At 40.9% G+C, this 16,992-nt stretch overlaps 1 protein-coding gene across 4 annotated transcripts in view; it reads right to left on the bottom strand.

Moving 5' to 3' along the window:
* Positions 1–16,992, bottom strand: part of ATG4A (autophagy related 4A cysteine peptidase) — a 66,074-nt gene that overhangs the window by 23,875 nt on the left and 25,207 nt on the right. For all 4 annotated transcript variants that reach the window (XM_033408868.1, XM_033408869.1, XM_004281521.3 and 1 more), the window contains 2 exons: positions 4,221–4,331; positions 789–860 (listed from right to left, as the gene is read on the bottom strand). In XM_033408868.1, the coding sequence (XP_033264759.1) occupies positions 789–860; positions 4,221–4,331 (183 nt within the window). The remainder of the gene's footprint in view (positions 1–788; positions 861–4,220; positions 4,332–16,992) is intronic.

The following is a 16,992-nucleotide window of genomic DNA, read 5'->3' as shown; positions in this document are numbered from 1 at the left end:
CTGTGGAGAGCAAAAAAAAAAAAAAAAAAAAAAAAAAATGTCTGTGTGAACTTCACTCTTTGCACTTATCAGAAAGGTTTATTTCACTCCAGTTACTAGGTCCAGTCCTGGACCAAAATTAGTCAGACAGGTTTCCTCTTAGAATAGCTTCCACCATTTGAGTTTGGTGATCCTTTCCTACAGTACCACGAGACTAGGAAGAGGTCACCCTACTTGCAAACATTTCACAAATTTTCTCTGGAGCGATCCTATTCACTTAGCTCATTGAACTGTCCTTTTTTCTAGACAGCAGCTGGTACTCTTAACTGACTAGAATTAGTTCCAAGCAAGTCCATTATAATTCATCTCCCAGTGGCAAGATGTTTTCATCTCACAGGGGAAAAAAAAGCAAAGGAATTATTTTCTTTCCTTCAAGGTACAGCCATCTTTAATAATCAAATATCTCCACAAAGCAGTGGATTATAATTTAATAGATACTGTCCAAATTAAAAGCTTGACTTTTGCCTTGCTCTTAGAATTAAAACAAGTAACACTTCTAAGTGCCTGAACACTTGGAGGTGGTTGGGCTCAAAAGTATACTGGCATTACACATTAACACCATGGAACCATACACGATGAGGCACGTCGGCAATGAGATTTCTGGATGAAGCATAAGACTTAACTACTCCGCCACATTAAATTCTTCGCCATAGTGAGCTGTTAGTTCTGAGGTTTCCATGATGTCACTGATAACCTCAGGAAAGCTATCTACAAAGAAGAAAGCACGGTATAATAAATGATATACCTACCAATTGGTGAAAATTTCCTTCTGTATGTAAACCACAGACGAGCACTTATATCAGACAACAGCTTAGATTTTTCTGTAATTAAATGTGAAATTAAAATTAAATCATCATATGCCATCTGAAGATATCTGCCTTTGATTTCTGAGCCAGCAGCAAACTCAATTTCAAATAACCAGACAATTCCATTGTTATGAGGCTAAGGGAAATTCATAGGCAACCCAATCTCATTTTAGCCAAATAATTTCAGCATTTCCTCCCACCTATGTATTTTTGTTTGTTTGTTTGTTTGTTTGCGGTATGCGGGCCTCTCACTGCTGTGGCCTCTCCCGTTGCGGAGCACAGGCTCTGGACGCACAGGCTCAGCGGCCACGGCTCACGGGACCAGCCGCTCCACAGCACATGGGATCCTCCCGGACCGGGGCACGAACCCGTGTCCCCCACATCGGCAGGCGGACTCTCAACCACTGTGCCATCAGGGAAGCCCCCACCTATGTTTTGATCAGAGCTACTGGCTAGTACAATGATGCTGAGTGGTTCCTGCCTCCTTCTCACTGAGAGCCAAAGCCCCAACAGGTACTTAACACTGGGGTCACATGACCAAAAGACAAGGACTAGGAAAAGCAAGGATCCTGGATAACCTGCTCACAAGGCAATCAGCCCCTGCCTGAATGATGATGGTTGGTTGGATCTCTTATCAGCATCCACTGTCTGTTATCTAAAACTAGGGATGGGTCGTGTGTGTGTGTGTGTGTGTGTGTGTGTGTGTGTGTGTGTGTGTGTGTGTATGTGGGGGGGGTACACACAAATGTTTAATTATGAAGGAGATGTCCCTGCTAAGCAAATTAAGTGTATAAGAAATTTATCAATACTACCTACTGCAACTGGCGTTTTTAATCTAAATGGATGTATAACACCACAAATGCTTTTGTATATTTTTTTCCAAAGCACGCTTTCTTGTATTTCATGGCATAAATTTACTTCGATGGCCACAAATCTGGCATCCACATGTCATCTGTACTTAGATGTGGTTCTGTCTTTCTTAGTCTTCTCTCTCCCCCTTCTCAACAACACATCTATATTTGTATTCTATAGAGAACTTATAGCCATTGCACTTTAAAAGAAGAAAAGGAAGTTCAATTTTATCCAATAGTCTCTGTTTTTCCTCCTGCCTTTCCTTTGAACAAATCAGAAAGTTGAGCTGTCTGGATTTTCCTTCCCCTTCATGTTGCCGGTGCCTAGCACATTATGGGAAGCAGATGTAAAATGGTTAAGAGTGAGACTTCTGGAGCCATATTCTGCCCGGGTTTGAACCCTGACTCTACTACTTACCAACTGTGTGGGCTTGTCACTTAACCTCTCTAAGCTTCAGTTTCCTCATCTGTAAAATGGGGAGAATGATCGTACCTACCTCATAGACTTATGAGTATTCAACAAGATAACACTACATGGAAAGTAGTAGCTTACATGGTACAGTATGCAGTAAGCCTGAGGTAAATGTTAGCTGTTATTATATTCCCTCCTCTCAAATGCTCACGCCACTCACTCCTTCCTCTGATATTCTCTATGTCTTCCAGCTTGCCTATATGCTAGAAAGTCTGGGGAAAAGTTGTATAGACATTTTAATAATAATTTCACCTTGAAAGGCCTTTTCCAGCCTAACATTTGAAAATGGGCATATTTGAGGACATGGAAGCAACCTAAGTGTCCATCGACGGATGAAATGGATAAAGAAGATGTGGCGCATATATACAATGGAATATTACTCAGCCATAAAAAGAAACGAAATTGAGTTATTTGTAGCAAGGTGGATGGACCTAGAGACTGTCATACAGAGTGAAGTAAGTCAGAAAGAGAAAAACAAATACCATATGCTAACACATAATTATGGAATCTAAAAAAAAAAATGGTTCTGAAGAACCTAGGGGCAGGACAGGAATAAAGACGCAGACATAGAGAATGTACTTGAGGGCACGGGGAGGGGGAAGGGTAAGCTGGAACAAAGTGAGAGAGTGGCATGGACATATATACACTACCAAATGTAAAATAGATAGCTAGTGGGAAGCAGCCGCATAGCACAGGGAGATCAGCTCGGTGCTTTGTGTCCACCTAGAGGGGTGGGATAGGGAGGGTGGGAGGGAGACACAAGAGGGAGGAGATATGGGGATGTATGTATATGTATAGCTGATTCACTTTGTTATAAAGCAGAAACTAACACACCATTGTAAAGCAATTATACTCCAATAAAGATGTTAAAAAAAAGAAAATGGGCATATATGGCAACTTGGGGATCCGTGTTGTCATGGAATGCTGAACTAGAAGAGATCATCTCCAGTCCCCCTCCAGTTAATTACTGGTGAAAGGAGTTAAGATGTGGAAAGAGAAAGTGAATTATCCAAGGTAGAAGAGCCTGAATACAAAAGGTCGCCTAATTGCTAGCACTAGGTGCTCTCTACTATTCAGGATTCTCCAATCAAAAGGATGCAGCCAGACTCAGATGGAGTTAAGAGATGCTAACTTCCTCTCCTGCCTTTTTTTTTTAAATTTTTTTAATTTTTTGGCCATGCCGTGTGGCACGTGGGATCCTAGTCCCCCAGCCAGGGATTGAACCCACGCCCCCTGCATTGGAAGCGCAGAGTCTTAACCACTGAGCTGCCAGGGAAGTGCCCCCTCCTGCCTTTTGATCAGCTTCTTCTGTCCCTCCCGCCATGCTAGGGCCTCCAAAGAGGATCTCTCCTCAGATACAAAACTCAGAGCTGCCTCTCCAAGTTCAGGCTTTATCTATGTGCTGGGTTGTTAGCAGTTTCAGGTGAAAAGGTCTTTCCCAATCTATATAAGGGTAAAGAAGAAAAATCCAAGCCTCCTTTCCATCTAGTTGCAGTGGGTAAAAGTTCTATACAAAATCAGAATAAACGGAGACAGTGCTGCAGTCAGCAAAAGCTCTAAAACTATAAGACTTCTCAGTGTCTGATATTGTTTCTGACTTCTAAACAGCCATGGGCTGTTTAGAAGTCCCTTGGGTGGCAGTGTTTTTCATCTAGATAGAAAAGGACGTGAGAGGAATGAGAAGTATGTAGCCCAGTCATCAAAGACTAGATACTGGTTAGTGATACCAGGAGCAGGTCCATGTTTTTTGAAACCCGAGGCTTATAGAATCTGGGGGTTCTCCTTTAAGGAAAAGAACAAAAATACATGACTTTTTCAAATCGTACAAATACCAATGACCATGTGAACACACTGCTAGGGCCTCTCAGGGCCTTAGAAGGGACCTTGCATGCAAGCAAGGGGCCTGAGGCTTAAAACTCCTCTGGTTGTCAGGTAAATCCACCTAGGAGTAGCATTGACCCTTATCAACCCAAGGAGGAAAACAGGATAGGACCTTAACCCTGGGCACCCACCTCATTTGGGTTCTCACAGTCCAATGCTACCAAACCTTACCGGTTTTAAGAAGATGCTGTTTCCCCAAGATCCATACCAGCTCATCTGTATCTGGAAATTCTTCTAGGTAGTCAGCGAAAATAGTAATCTGGTTTTCATACTTGGATAAAACTGAAAGAAAAAGAAAGAAACTTAGGCAAAATTTAATACAGAGGGCTTGCTTCTGTGGTTTACTGATTATTACCTTTGTCCTGAAGGTAAAAGGTGGCTGGCTAGAATTTAATGGAAGCAAATCCTTTTCCTTGAGGAACAAAGACACTCACAAGGCCTGAAAATCCTTTAGTAGAGGGATTTCCTCTTGACCACCTATTTTGACCTTCCCTTTCTCATGGTCCCATGTGGCACCATCTCTGAAAATTTTTTGATCACAGCTATGTCAAACTTTTTTTTTCCAATGGGGCTTTCTTTGTAAATAGTCACTTTCCAGCTTCTCCTAGTGTGACTGTAGCAGGTGGCACAATAATACCTGCATACCTAACCCCTGTCCACATCACAGGGAATATTGTGAGGTTTCTAGCGGCCAGTGGCTTAGAAGGGGGTTATGATAAGCCTGAAAGACTATATAACAGTGAAAACGTAATATTTTAGCTGGAAGACCAGATGTTTTAACAGTACTTTCATTTACCATTTTATTCACTTATAACTTCTGCAAAGAAGAATCTTGAAGCTGCCGATAAATATAACTTGTTCTTGGGATTCACAAGTGACTCTCTCTCAAGAGAAAGCAACTGAACAAAATACAATTAAATCTCATAAGTTCACAGGCCACAGTCTCAGAACTTATGGCCATGTAATGCGAGATATGTTAATATTCACTTTTGTACCACCTGCGGAGAAAGGGTCTGCTAAAAGAGTCGAGACTGATTTATGAAGGGGTCTTATTGCAAAAGTTCCCTTTAAGTAATTTTCTGAGAGAAAGAATATTGTAGGTAAATAAGTTTCCAAGCCAGCCCAGAAAAATCTATCTTAACCTGTAACCAGAAAAATCAAATTGCTAGTATATATCGTAGTTTATGGTGTTATTTCAATGACAAATCATATTTCAAGTTCAAAGCTGAGACAACTCAACACACACCTTCTCTTCTCAGCTCTTGGAGGCTCCCAGCCCCTATGGGGAGGGGAGCTCAGACAGAGTAGGGGTCATTTTGTGCAGATACAAGTAGCTGCAGGGACTCTCCCAGACCAGTCCCTAAGAGCAGCAGGGGAATAGTTTCCTATAAAAAATGGCATCGTGGGATGTGTTTAAGCTCACTTGAAAGGACAAATTGCTTTCTTTTGGCTTTGTTTTCTAAGGCATGCTGTTTTCATAGAAATAAATGTTCTTAAGTATAAATGAGTCTTATCTGATCATGAAAACAGGTTACGTGGTTGGAGGCTGATGTTATACTTTGTATAATTTGTATAAATTGAAGTTATAATTTGTTTGAAGTTAAAATTTTAGAAACACAGCTACCCAGGGATACTGCCTTTCTTGAAACACATTCCAGAAGTCCAATCTTTCAGGGATTTAGGTAGCCTTTCTCCTCAAGATGTTTTAATCATTAGGGTTACAGTCTTGGCAGTATTTCAAACCTAAAGAAGTTAGAAATGAGACAGCCATTTCATTCCCCAGTGAAAACTCATCACTGCCGAATCTGCCAGGGAGCTTGTGCCGTCTTAGCCTTTCTGCCACTGGCCTCAGCCCCTGGCCCATGCCCAGGAAACAGCAGGCTAAAAATGATCATCCAGGTCAGGCCATCCCCAGGAGGTGGTGGACTGAGGTGGCATAAATCACACTGTGTACCTCCCCACCCTACTCTACACCCCTCACAGGCAAGAGAAATCAGCTTAAAATGAACATCCAGTGTAGCATAGAAAAGAGAAAAAAGAAGTCAGGAAATAAGTAGCTTGCGAGGAGTGTGGGAAAGGGGCAACCTCTCTGGCATTCCCCTGGTAGGGATGAGGAAGGGTGGCACTGGATGAATGTACAGCATGTATGCATATAAGCCTTGGGTCTTTTTTTTAGTACTGGCTGAAAAAAGAAACATTTTTCTATCGCCAACCCTGTCTCAGTGAGTCATTGCCCAGCTATCTGGTCAAATTAGTACAGCCCCTTAAAGCCTGTGAGAACTGCACTGCTTCATCTGAGATGGCTCTGACCAAAATGGCAGCCAAAGAATTTTCCTCTTGCTCTTCCACACCACCCCCCAAGGCCAGCAGAAAGGGCATTACAGTCTCTATTCTGCCTGATTCTCCTCTTAGAAAACAGACTCCCAGAATGCAGTGTGTCAGGCCATAGCCAGCCTGAATTGAAAGCTACATGGATGAAACAAATGAAAAGCCAGAACAGAAGATGAGATTAACAGAAGCAAAGGGCAGTAACACAGGGAGAGTATATAAATGGGAGTCCGGGGAGGAGAGAGGAATTGGTCTTCCACAAGAAGACCTCCAAGAGACGAAGAAGCCAGCTGGGATGTGGCTGAGGCGCAGAAGTGAGATGGCATTTCCAAACAAATCACTTCTCACTAATGGCAATCCTCTGGAAAAAAATTTTCGAAAACTACTTTTGTCTTGCCTTAAAATTAACAAACAAGACATCAGCCCCATACAAGTTCCTTGCCCTTTCAGCCTGTTTATAAAGACATAGAACTGTACAGGCAGAGCTGCAAATACTGCAGCTTGGTGGACCAAGAATTAGCTTCTACAAAGTCCGATAGACAATAGGCTTCACTCTGTTCCATTCTACTTTAATAATTATTGCACCGAAGTCTCTGCTGGGTTAGCTTAGTAGTCAACTAATAATTGATAAAAAGGTTTCCATAAACTCCTGGAACCAAAAAGTCTCCCAGTCTTGGCCAAGTGGCTCTGTGTACATGTTGGGGCATGCCTTCAACAGTCAGCCAGGCAGTTGATTAACTCTGCCTTAGTTTTCCCTTTCTGCTTGTACAGAGCTCGAGGATAGCCAGAGTGAGAGCTGAGGGCCTTCTCAGGTCTTTCCTGAGCATGTGCACAGCCTTGGGAATGAACATAGCCCTGAACATGCATGTGGTCCTCCCATATTCCCAGGAATATGCCTGAACTTTTCAAAGCCCCAGTGGATATATTATTCCTTAGCTTTACCTTTTAAACTTTTTGGTTATCTACTCCTCAAACAGCTGTGAAGTTAATCAATTGCCTCTAATAATTTTCCAAAAAAGCCCCAGCAGGGAAGGCTTTCTGTACCTCCAAGTCAGGACAAATAAATACAAGTCTTGTAAGTGGGGTCTTCCGGGGAATTGTCAGACAGATCAAATAATGACAATTCTCTAGAAATGAGGCTTGACAGGAGCTCCAACCGTGTTCTGCGTCCTCCAGGGGCTACCAGGTTGCTGGCTTTCCCTATGGCTGCAGGCTGTGGATTCTCAAGGCTACTGCAGAGCTGGAGAGCAAAGGATGGGCACAGCGCAAGTGAAAACGCCACAAAGCTTACTATTCTTACCAAAATGCAGCCGTTTTTCATGAATAAATACTCCCCAGATTGGTGCAAGCCTTTGGTTAATTTCCAGAATGCTGCAAAAGTTGATTCTGATCATTTTTGCCAATTCTTGTCATTTCTATTATGGGTAGAATTTTCAGAAGTCCTCATTCTGCCATTTTTGCTGATAACTTACTTTAATTATTTGCTTCCCAGGGAGCTTCCCTGGTGGCGCAGTGGTTGAGAGTCCACCTGCTGATGCAGGGGACACGGGTTCATGCCCCGGTCCAGGAAGATACCACATGCCGCGGAGCGGCTAGGCCCGTGAGCCATGGCCGCTGAGCCTGTGCTCCGCAATGGGAGAGGCCACAACAGTGAGAGGCCCGCGTACCGCAAATAAATAAATAAATAAATAAATAAGTAATTTGCTTTCCAGTGATTGACTATATTTCTAAGGATTATTTTGTAAAACTGCAAGTAAATGAAGAAAAAATCATTTTAAACAAGATTTTCTGATAGGGCTTAACAAAACTTGTACATCAAGGCTCCCAGATTCTGTGGGGTTTGTGCCCCACAAACAACACAATCACTCTAAAATGAAATCAAAAGGTCACAGAATCTCAGGGCCAGAAAAAGCCTGAGGCACCACAGCATATCTTCCTTGTAGATCACCCTATTCTAAAAGCACTCCAGGATACTGCTGCTTCCAAAACTGCCTTCTCAGCGATACATTTTTTGAATTTTTTTAAAAACTGAGGTATAGTTGATGTACAATATTATTTAAGTTTCAGGTGTACAACACAGTGATTCACAATTTTTAAAGGTTATATTCCATTTATAGTTATTATAAAATGTTGGCTATGTTCCCTGTTTTGTATTATATGTACTTGTAGCTTATATTTTATACATAGTAGTTTGCGCCTCTTAATCCCCGACCCTTATCTTGCCCTTCCCTACTAGTAACCACTAGCTTGTTCTCTATATCTGTCAGTCCATCTCCTTTTTGTTATATTCACTAGTTTAATACATACACATTTAACATACTGTCAGGTCACAGCTTTAAAAACATAAGAAAATGTTCACGTCAGACAGGTATGGTAAGGGCTGAATATACATTAATATACTCATTCCATAAATTTTTACAGAGTACCTACTATGTGCTAAGCACAGAGAATAAGACATCACTGAGATGTAGCCTCCATCCTCCAAAAGCTTTTAATCTAGTAGAGAGGATAGGTCTGGAAACAACTAACAACAATAAGTCCTATAAGAAAGGAAAGTGAGAGAGAAGAGATCAAGATGGTGGAGTAAGATGACATGGAGCCCACCTCCCCCCACAAAAGCATCAAAAATACATCTACATGTGGAATAATTCTCACTAGAACTAACTGGAGGGACTTCCCTGGTGGTGCAGTGGTTAAGAATCCACTTGCCAATGCAGGGGACATGGGTTCGAGCCCTGGTCTGGGAAGATCCCACATGCCATGGAGCAACTAAGCCCATGTGCCACAACTACTGAGCCTGCACTCTAGAGCCCGTGAGCCACAACTACTGAAGCCCACGTGCCACAACTACTGAAGCCTGTGCACCAAGAGCCCATGCTCTGCAACAAGAGAAGCCACCGCAATGAGAAGCCCATGAACCACAAGGAAGAGTAGCCCCCACTCACGGCAATCAGAGAAAGCCCGCATGCAGCAACGAAGACCCAACGTAGATAAAAATTAAAAATTAATTAATTAATTAAAATAAAAAAGAAAAGAATCCATCTGCCAATGCAGAGGACACGGGTTCGAGCCGTGGTCCGGGAAGATCCCACATGCTGAGAAGCAACTAAGCCCCTGTGCCACGACTAATAAGCCTGCGCTCTAGAGCCCGAGAGCCACAACTACTGAAGCCCACGCCCCTAGAGCCCGTGCTCCACAAGAGAAGCCACCACAACAAGAAGCCCACGCACCACAACGAAAAGTAGCCCCCTCTCGCCGCAACTAGAGAAAGCCCCCACGCAGAAACAAAGACCCAACGCAGCCAAAAATAAATAAATTAATTAATTAATTTTTAAAAAAACCCTGGAAACTGGCAGAAGCACTCCTGTACAACCAAGACTGTAAGAACGATCCACACATAATCCAGTAGGAAGGGAAGAAAAGTGATCAGGTTGAGACCCGTGCCCCTGGGAGGGGAATCAGAGGAAAAGGGAGGTCGCATGGGTGGACACCCACCCTGGGGAGTGATCAGGTTGAGCCACAGACTGGGTGTCCCAGAGCTGGGATTCTTTGTGGAGGAGACAAGGCCCCTCGGCTGGTTGGAGGACAGCTAGACAAACAAGACTGGACTCCACTTGTGAAGAGTGCATGCACGTTGGCTGTCCCCGAGGCAGGGCAGAGATCGATCTGCTCTGAGGCGGCTGGTTTTCCCACGACCAGCTAGCCATGCACCTCAGCCTGAAGAACCGAGCAATGCTTCCGTCCCACTCATTCCATGCCACAGCACTCCAATTGGATCTGGGGTAGCCACGACCAGAGAAAAGACTTGACCATGGGATGCAGAGGTGACTGAGTCGTGGGGTGGAGCCTGGGTGGGGCGGCAGTGGCCATTGTTGACACTTACTCAAGCAGCGTCCCAGAAGCCACCCAGATCTCTGATGGCAGCCACCCCACCACAGCTCACTCCCCCACCCCAATACACACAGAGTGACCACAAGGGCCCTGCCTGCCCTGAGGAGCAGTTCTACAACAGGGTGGGAGCAGCTGAGGCTGGGGACAGTGACCAGCTGTGAGAGACAAAGGGGAACTGCCCCTAAGGCAGGGCAGAGAGAGGTCTGCCCTAGCAGCTGCTGGGTTTCCCGTGACTGCCTTGCCGTGCCCGCCAGCCCAAGCTCAGTGAATACTCTAGCCCCGCTCAACCCACGCCATAGCACTGACTGGATCTGGGGTGCCCATGACAGAGGAAAAGACTCAACTATGGGACACAGAGGTGACCCAGTCCCAGAGTGGAGCTACTCTTAGCTCTTACTCAAGCAGTGCCTCAGAAGCCCCCCAGATCTCTGACAGTGGCCGCTGTACCACAGCTAACCTCCCAATATACATGGAGAGTTCACACAGGCACCGTCTTTCCACAACAGGGCAGGGGTGGCAGAGGCTGTGAGGAACAAAGGGGATCTGCACCTGAGGCTATGTGGAGCCACAGACACCTATACAGGCAGTGCATTAGACCTCTGTCAGCGCCTGGCCCCGCTTGCTTCAGCACTCTCCTCCTCTGGGGCAAAGGTCCTGGTGTGGGGAGAGGGAAAAATACACACTTAAAGGGAACAGAGTTAGCTCAGGCCCCACCCCCAAGAGGGTGGTGACAGCCACTGAGCAGAGAGGAAGTCCCACCTCACACCCACCTCCAGCTCTAGCCCTTATATCTCCAGCCACACCAGCTACAAAGGTGATAGCTGCCAGCACACCCTGAGGAATGATGTGACTTGCATTCACATCAAATCCAGCTCTCCCACCAAAGGCATCCGGCATACACAGTCTGTATAGAGATGGTCCCACAGAAAAATACACCTTCAAGACTGCAATAGATAACTGTTTCACCTAAATCACAGAGGCAAGAAAGTTAAGCAAAATGAAAAGGCAGAATAACTACTCTTAATTGAAAGAGCAAGAGAAAGCCCCTGAAAAATAAATAATGAAACGGAAATAAACGATTTACCACATAATTCAAAACATTGGTAATAAAAATGTTAACTGAATTAGGGAAAAGAATTGATCTAAACAGTGACCATTTCAACAAGGAACTAGAAAATATAAAAATAACCCAATCAGAAATGAATAATTCAACAGCTGAAATAAAAAACACACTAGAAGGAATGAATAGCAGACAAAGTAATACAGAGGAACACATAAGTGATCTAGAAGACAGAATAATGGAAACCACACAATCAGAACAGCAGAAAGAAAAACAAATTTTTAAAAATTAAAGCAATTGAAGAGATCTCTGGGACACTAAGCATCCAAACATTTGCATTATGTGGGTTCCAGAAGGAGAAGAGAGAGAAAAGCAGACCAAAAATGTACAAGAAATTATGCCTGAAAAATCCCCAAACCTGAAGAAGGAAACAGATATCCAGGTACAGGAATCACAGAGGGCCCCAAACAAGATGAACCCAAACAGACCCACACCAAGACATATCATAATTAAAATGGCAAAAGTTATAGATAAAGAGAGAATTCTAAAGGCAGCAAGAGGAAAACAAAGAGTCATATGCAAGGGAACCCCCATAAGGCTATCAGCTATTTCTTTGCAGAAACCTTGCAGGCCAGAAGGGAGTGACATAATATATTCAAAGTGCTGAAAGGGAAAAACCTGCAACCTAGGATACTCTACCCATCAAGATTATCATTTACAAGGAGAGAAAAATAACTTCTCAGATATGCAAAAACTAAAAGAGTTCATCAATACTAAACCTACCGTAAAAGAAATCTGAAGGGTCTTCTCTAAATGAAAAAGAAGTAAGAATCTATAGGAAAGGGAAAATCCCACTAGGAAAGGCAAATATATAGTAAGGATTGAGAATCAAACACTTAAATAAGCCAGTATGTAGATTAAAAAACAAAAAATTGTAAAAGCAACTATAACTTCAGTAAACAGTAAAGGGATAAGATTGAAGATGTAAAATATGACATCAAAAAACACAAAATGGGGCTTCCCTGGTGGCGCAGTGGTTGAGGGTCCGCCTGCCGATGCAGGGGACACAGGTTCGTGCCCTGGTCTGGGAGGATCCCACATGCTGCGGAGTGGCTGGGCCCATGAGCCATGCCCACTGGGCCTGCGTGTCCGGAGCCTGTGCTCCGCAGTGGGAGAGGCCACAGCAGTGAGAGGCCTGCGTACCGCAAAAAAAAAAAAAAAAAAAAATGTAGGGCAGGGAAGTAAAAAATGTAGATCTTTTGGAATGTGTTTGAACTTAAATGACTACTACTTTAAAACAAGTAGATATAATTATAGGTCAGCATATATGAACCTCATGGTAACTACAAATCAAAAACCTACAATAAATACACAAAAACTAAAAAGAAAGGAACACACGCACACTGCTAAAGAAAATCCTCAAACCACAAGGGAAGAAGCAAAAAGAAGAAGAAATGAAAAGAGAATAACTACAAAAACAAGTGGAAAACAAGTAATAAAATAGCAATAAGTACATACTTATCAATAATTACTTTAAATGTCAATGGACTACATGCTCTGATCAAAAGACATAGGGTGGCTGATTAGATAAAAAGCAAGACCCTTCAATATGCTGCCTACAGAAGACTCACTTCAGGGATAAAGACACATAGAATAAAAGTGAGGGGATGGAAAAAGATGTTTCAAGCAAACAGAAAGAAAGCGGGGGTAGCAATAATCATATCAGACAAAATAGACTTTAAAACAAAAGCTATAACAAAAGACAAAGAAGCATATTATATAATAATAATAAAGGGATCAATACAAGAAGAGGATATTACATTTGTTAACATATATGTACCCAATACAGGAGCACCTAAATATATAAAGCAAAGACTAACAGACATAAAAGGAGATATTGACAATAATAAATAATAGTAGGGGACTTTACCACCTCACATCAATGGACAGATTATCCAGGCAGAAAATCAATAAGGCAACAGTGGTCTTAAATGACAAAATAGTCCAGTTGGACTTAATATATATCTACAGGACATTACAATGAAAAACAGCAATACACATTCTTTTCAAGTGCACACAGAATGTTCTCCAGGATAGATCACATGCTAGGCCTCAAAACAAGTCTCAACAAACTTAAGAGGATAGAAATTATATCAAGCATTTTTTCTGACCACAACAGTATGAAACTAGAAATCAATGACAGGAAGAAAAATGGGGAAATCACAAACACATGGAAACTAAATGACATGCTACTAAAAACCCAACAGGTCAATGAAGAAATCAAAGAGGAAATCAGAAAATACCTTAAGGCAAAGGAAAATGGAAAAACAACATTCCAAAATCTATGGGATGTAGCAGAAGCAGTTCAAAGAAGGAAGTTTATAGCAATACAGGCCTTCCTCAAGAAACAAGAAAAATCTCAAATAAACAACCGATCATGCCACCTAAAGGAATTAGAAAAAGAACAAACAGTACAGCAGAAACTAACACACCATTGTAAAGCAATTATACTCCAATAAAGATGTTAAAAAAAAGAACAAAGCCCAAAGTCAGCAGAATGAAGGAAATAATAAAGATCAGAGAGGAAATAAATAAAATAGAGATAAAAAACAATAGAAAAGATCTATGAAACCAAGAACTGTTTTTTTGAAAATATAAACAAAATTGATCAACCTTTAGCCAGGCTCACCAAGAAGAGAGAGGACCCAAATAAATATGAAATGAAAAGAGGAGAAATGACATCCATACCACAGAGATACAAAAAATCATAAGAGAATACTATGAATAGTTATATGCCAACAAATTGACAACCTAGAATAAATGGACCAATTTCAAAAAACATACAACCTGCTAAGACTGAATCAAGAAGAAACAGACAATTTGAATCCACTGATCACTAGTAGCGAAATTGAATTTGTAATTAAAAAAAAAAAAAACACTCCCAGCAAACAAAACTGCAAGACTGGATGGCTTCATGGGGAAATTCTACCAAGCATATAAAGAAGAACTGACACCTCTCCTTCTCAAGCTATTCTGAAAAATTAAGAGGATGGAACACTCCCAAATTCTTTCTACAATGCCACGATTACTCCAATACCAAAACCACAAAAAGATGCTACAAGAAAAGAAAATTACAGGCCCGTATCTTTGATGAATGTACATGCAAAAATCCTCAACAAACTATTAGCAAACTGAATCCAACAATATATAAAAAGGATCATATACCATAATCAAGTTGGATTTAATCAAGTTGGATTTATTCAAGTTGGATTTATTCCAGGGACACAAAGATGGTTCAAATTTGCAAATCAATCAATGAGATACACCATATTAACAACAGGAAGGACAAAAATCACGATTATCTCAATAGATGCAGAAAAAGCATTTGACAGAGTTCAATATCCATTCATGATAAAAACTCTCATCAAATTAGGTATAGCAGGAACATATCTCAATGCAATAAAGGCCATTTATGACAAACCCACAGCTAACATCATATTCAACAGTAAAAAGCTAAAAGCCTTTTCTCTAAATTCAGGAACAAGACAAGAATGCCCATTCTCTCCACTATTTAACATAGTACTGGAAGTCCTAGCCACAGCAATCAGACAAGGAAAAGAAATAAAAGTATCCAAATTGGATGGAAAGAAGTAAAACTGTCACTATTTGCAGATGACATGCTACTTTATACAGAAAACCCTAAAGTCTCCACCCCAAAACTATTAGAACTAATAAATGAATTTGGCAAAGTTGCAGGATACAAGATTAATACATAGAAATCTGTTGCTTTTCTGTACACTAATAATGAACTATCAGAAGGAGAAAGTAAGAAAAAAAAAAACCTCCCTTTAAAATTGCATTAAAAAGAATAAATTATCTACAAATAAACTTAACCAAGGAGGTGAAAGACCTATACTCTGAAAGCTATAAAGCATTCTGAATGAAACTGAAGATGATACAAAGAAATGGAAAGATACACTGTGCTCTTGGATTGGAAGAATTAATATTTGTTAAAATGGCCATCCTACCCAAAGCAATCTATAGGTTTAATGCAATTCCTATCAAAATACCCATGACATTTTTTTTCACAGAACTGGAACAAATAAAATTCATATGGAACCACAAAAGACCATGACTTGCCAAAGCAATCTTGAGAAAAATGAACAAATCTGGAGGTATCATACTCCCTGACTTCATAATTATACTACAAAGCTATGGCAATCAAAACAGTATGGTACTGGCACAAAAACCAACATATAGATAAACAGAATAGAATAGAGAGTTCAGAAATAAACCCACGCACCTATGGTCAATTAATCTACACCAAAGAAGGCAAGAATATACAATGGAGAAAAGACAGTCTCTTCGATAAGTGGTGCTGGGAAAACTGGATGGCTATATGTAAAACAATGAGATTAGAACATTTCCTCACATCACATACAAAAATAAACTCAAAATGGATTAAAGATCTAAATGTAAGACCTGAAACCATAAAACTCCTAGAAGAGCTCATAGGTAGAACACTCTTTGACATAAATTTTAGCAATATTTTTACGGGTCTGTCTCCTAAGGCAAAAGAAATAAAAGCAAAAATAGACAAATGGAACCTAATTAAACTTAAATGCTTTTGTACAGCAAAGTAAATCATCCACAAAATGAAAAGATAAACTACGAATGGGAGAAAGTATTTGCCAATGATATGACCAACAAGGGGTTGATATCCAAAATATACAAAGAGCTCATATAACTCAATATCAAAAAAACAAACAACCCAACTAAAAAATGAGCAGAAGACCTAAATAGACATTTTTCCAAAGAAGACATACAGATGACTAACAGGCACATGAAAAGATGCTCAACATCACTAGTTATCAGAGAAATGCAAATCAAAGCAACAAGGAGATATGACTCCATACCTGAATGGCTATCATCAAAAAGCCTACAAATAATAAATGTTGGAGAGGATGTGAAGAAAAGGGAACCCTTGTATACTGTTGGTGGGAATGTAAATTGATGCAGCCTCTATGAAGAACAGTATGAAGGTTCCTCAATAAATTAAAAATAGAACTACCATATGATCCAGCAATTCTACTCCTGGGTATACACCTGGAAAAAACGAAAACACTAATTCAAAAAGATACATACACCCCAATGTTCATAGCAACACTGTTTACAATAGCCAAGATATGGAAGCAACCCAAGTGCCCATCAACAGATGAATGGATAAAGAAGATGTGGTATATATATACAATGGAATATTACTCAGTCATAAAAAAGAATGAAATACTGCCATTTCCAGCAACATGGATGGACCTAGAGAATATTACCCTTAGTGAAATAAATTAGACAAATACAAATACTGTATGATATCACTTATATGTGGAATATAAAAAAATACAAGCAAATATATATGTAAAACAGAAACAGACTTACAGATATAGAAAACAGATTAATGGTTACCAAAGGGGAAAGGGAAGGGGGGAAGAGCAAATTAGGGGTATGGGATTAAGAGATAAAAGCTACTATGTATAAGATAGATAAGCAACAAGGATATACTGTATAACACAGGGAATTATAGCTATTGTCTTGTAATAACTTTTAACAGAGTATAATATGTAAAAGTACTGAATCACAATGCTGTACACCTGAAACTAATATTGTAAA

The sequence above is a fragment of the Orcinus orca genome, chromosome X (genome assembly GCF_937001465.1).
Source record: "Orcinus orca chromosome X, mOrcOrc1.1, whole genome shotgun sequence".
Taxonomy (NCBI): domain Eukaryota; kingdom Metazoa; phylum Chordata; class Mammalia; order Artiodactyla; family Delphinidae; genus Orcinus; species Orcinus orca.
The sequence above is the reverse complement of the archived record's forward strand: the minus strand, read 5'-3'. Positions and strand labels throughout refer to the sequence as shown.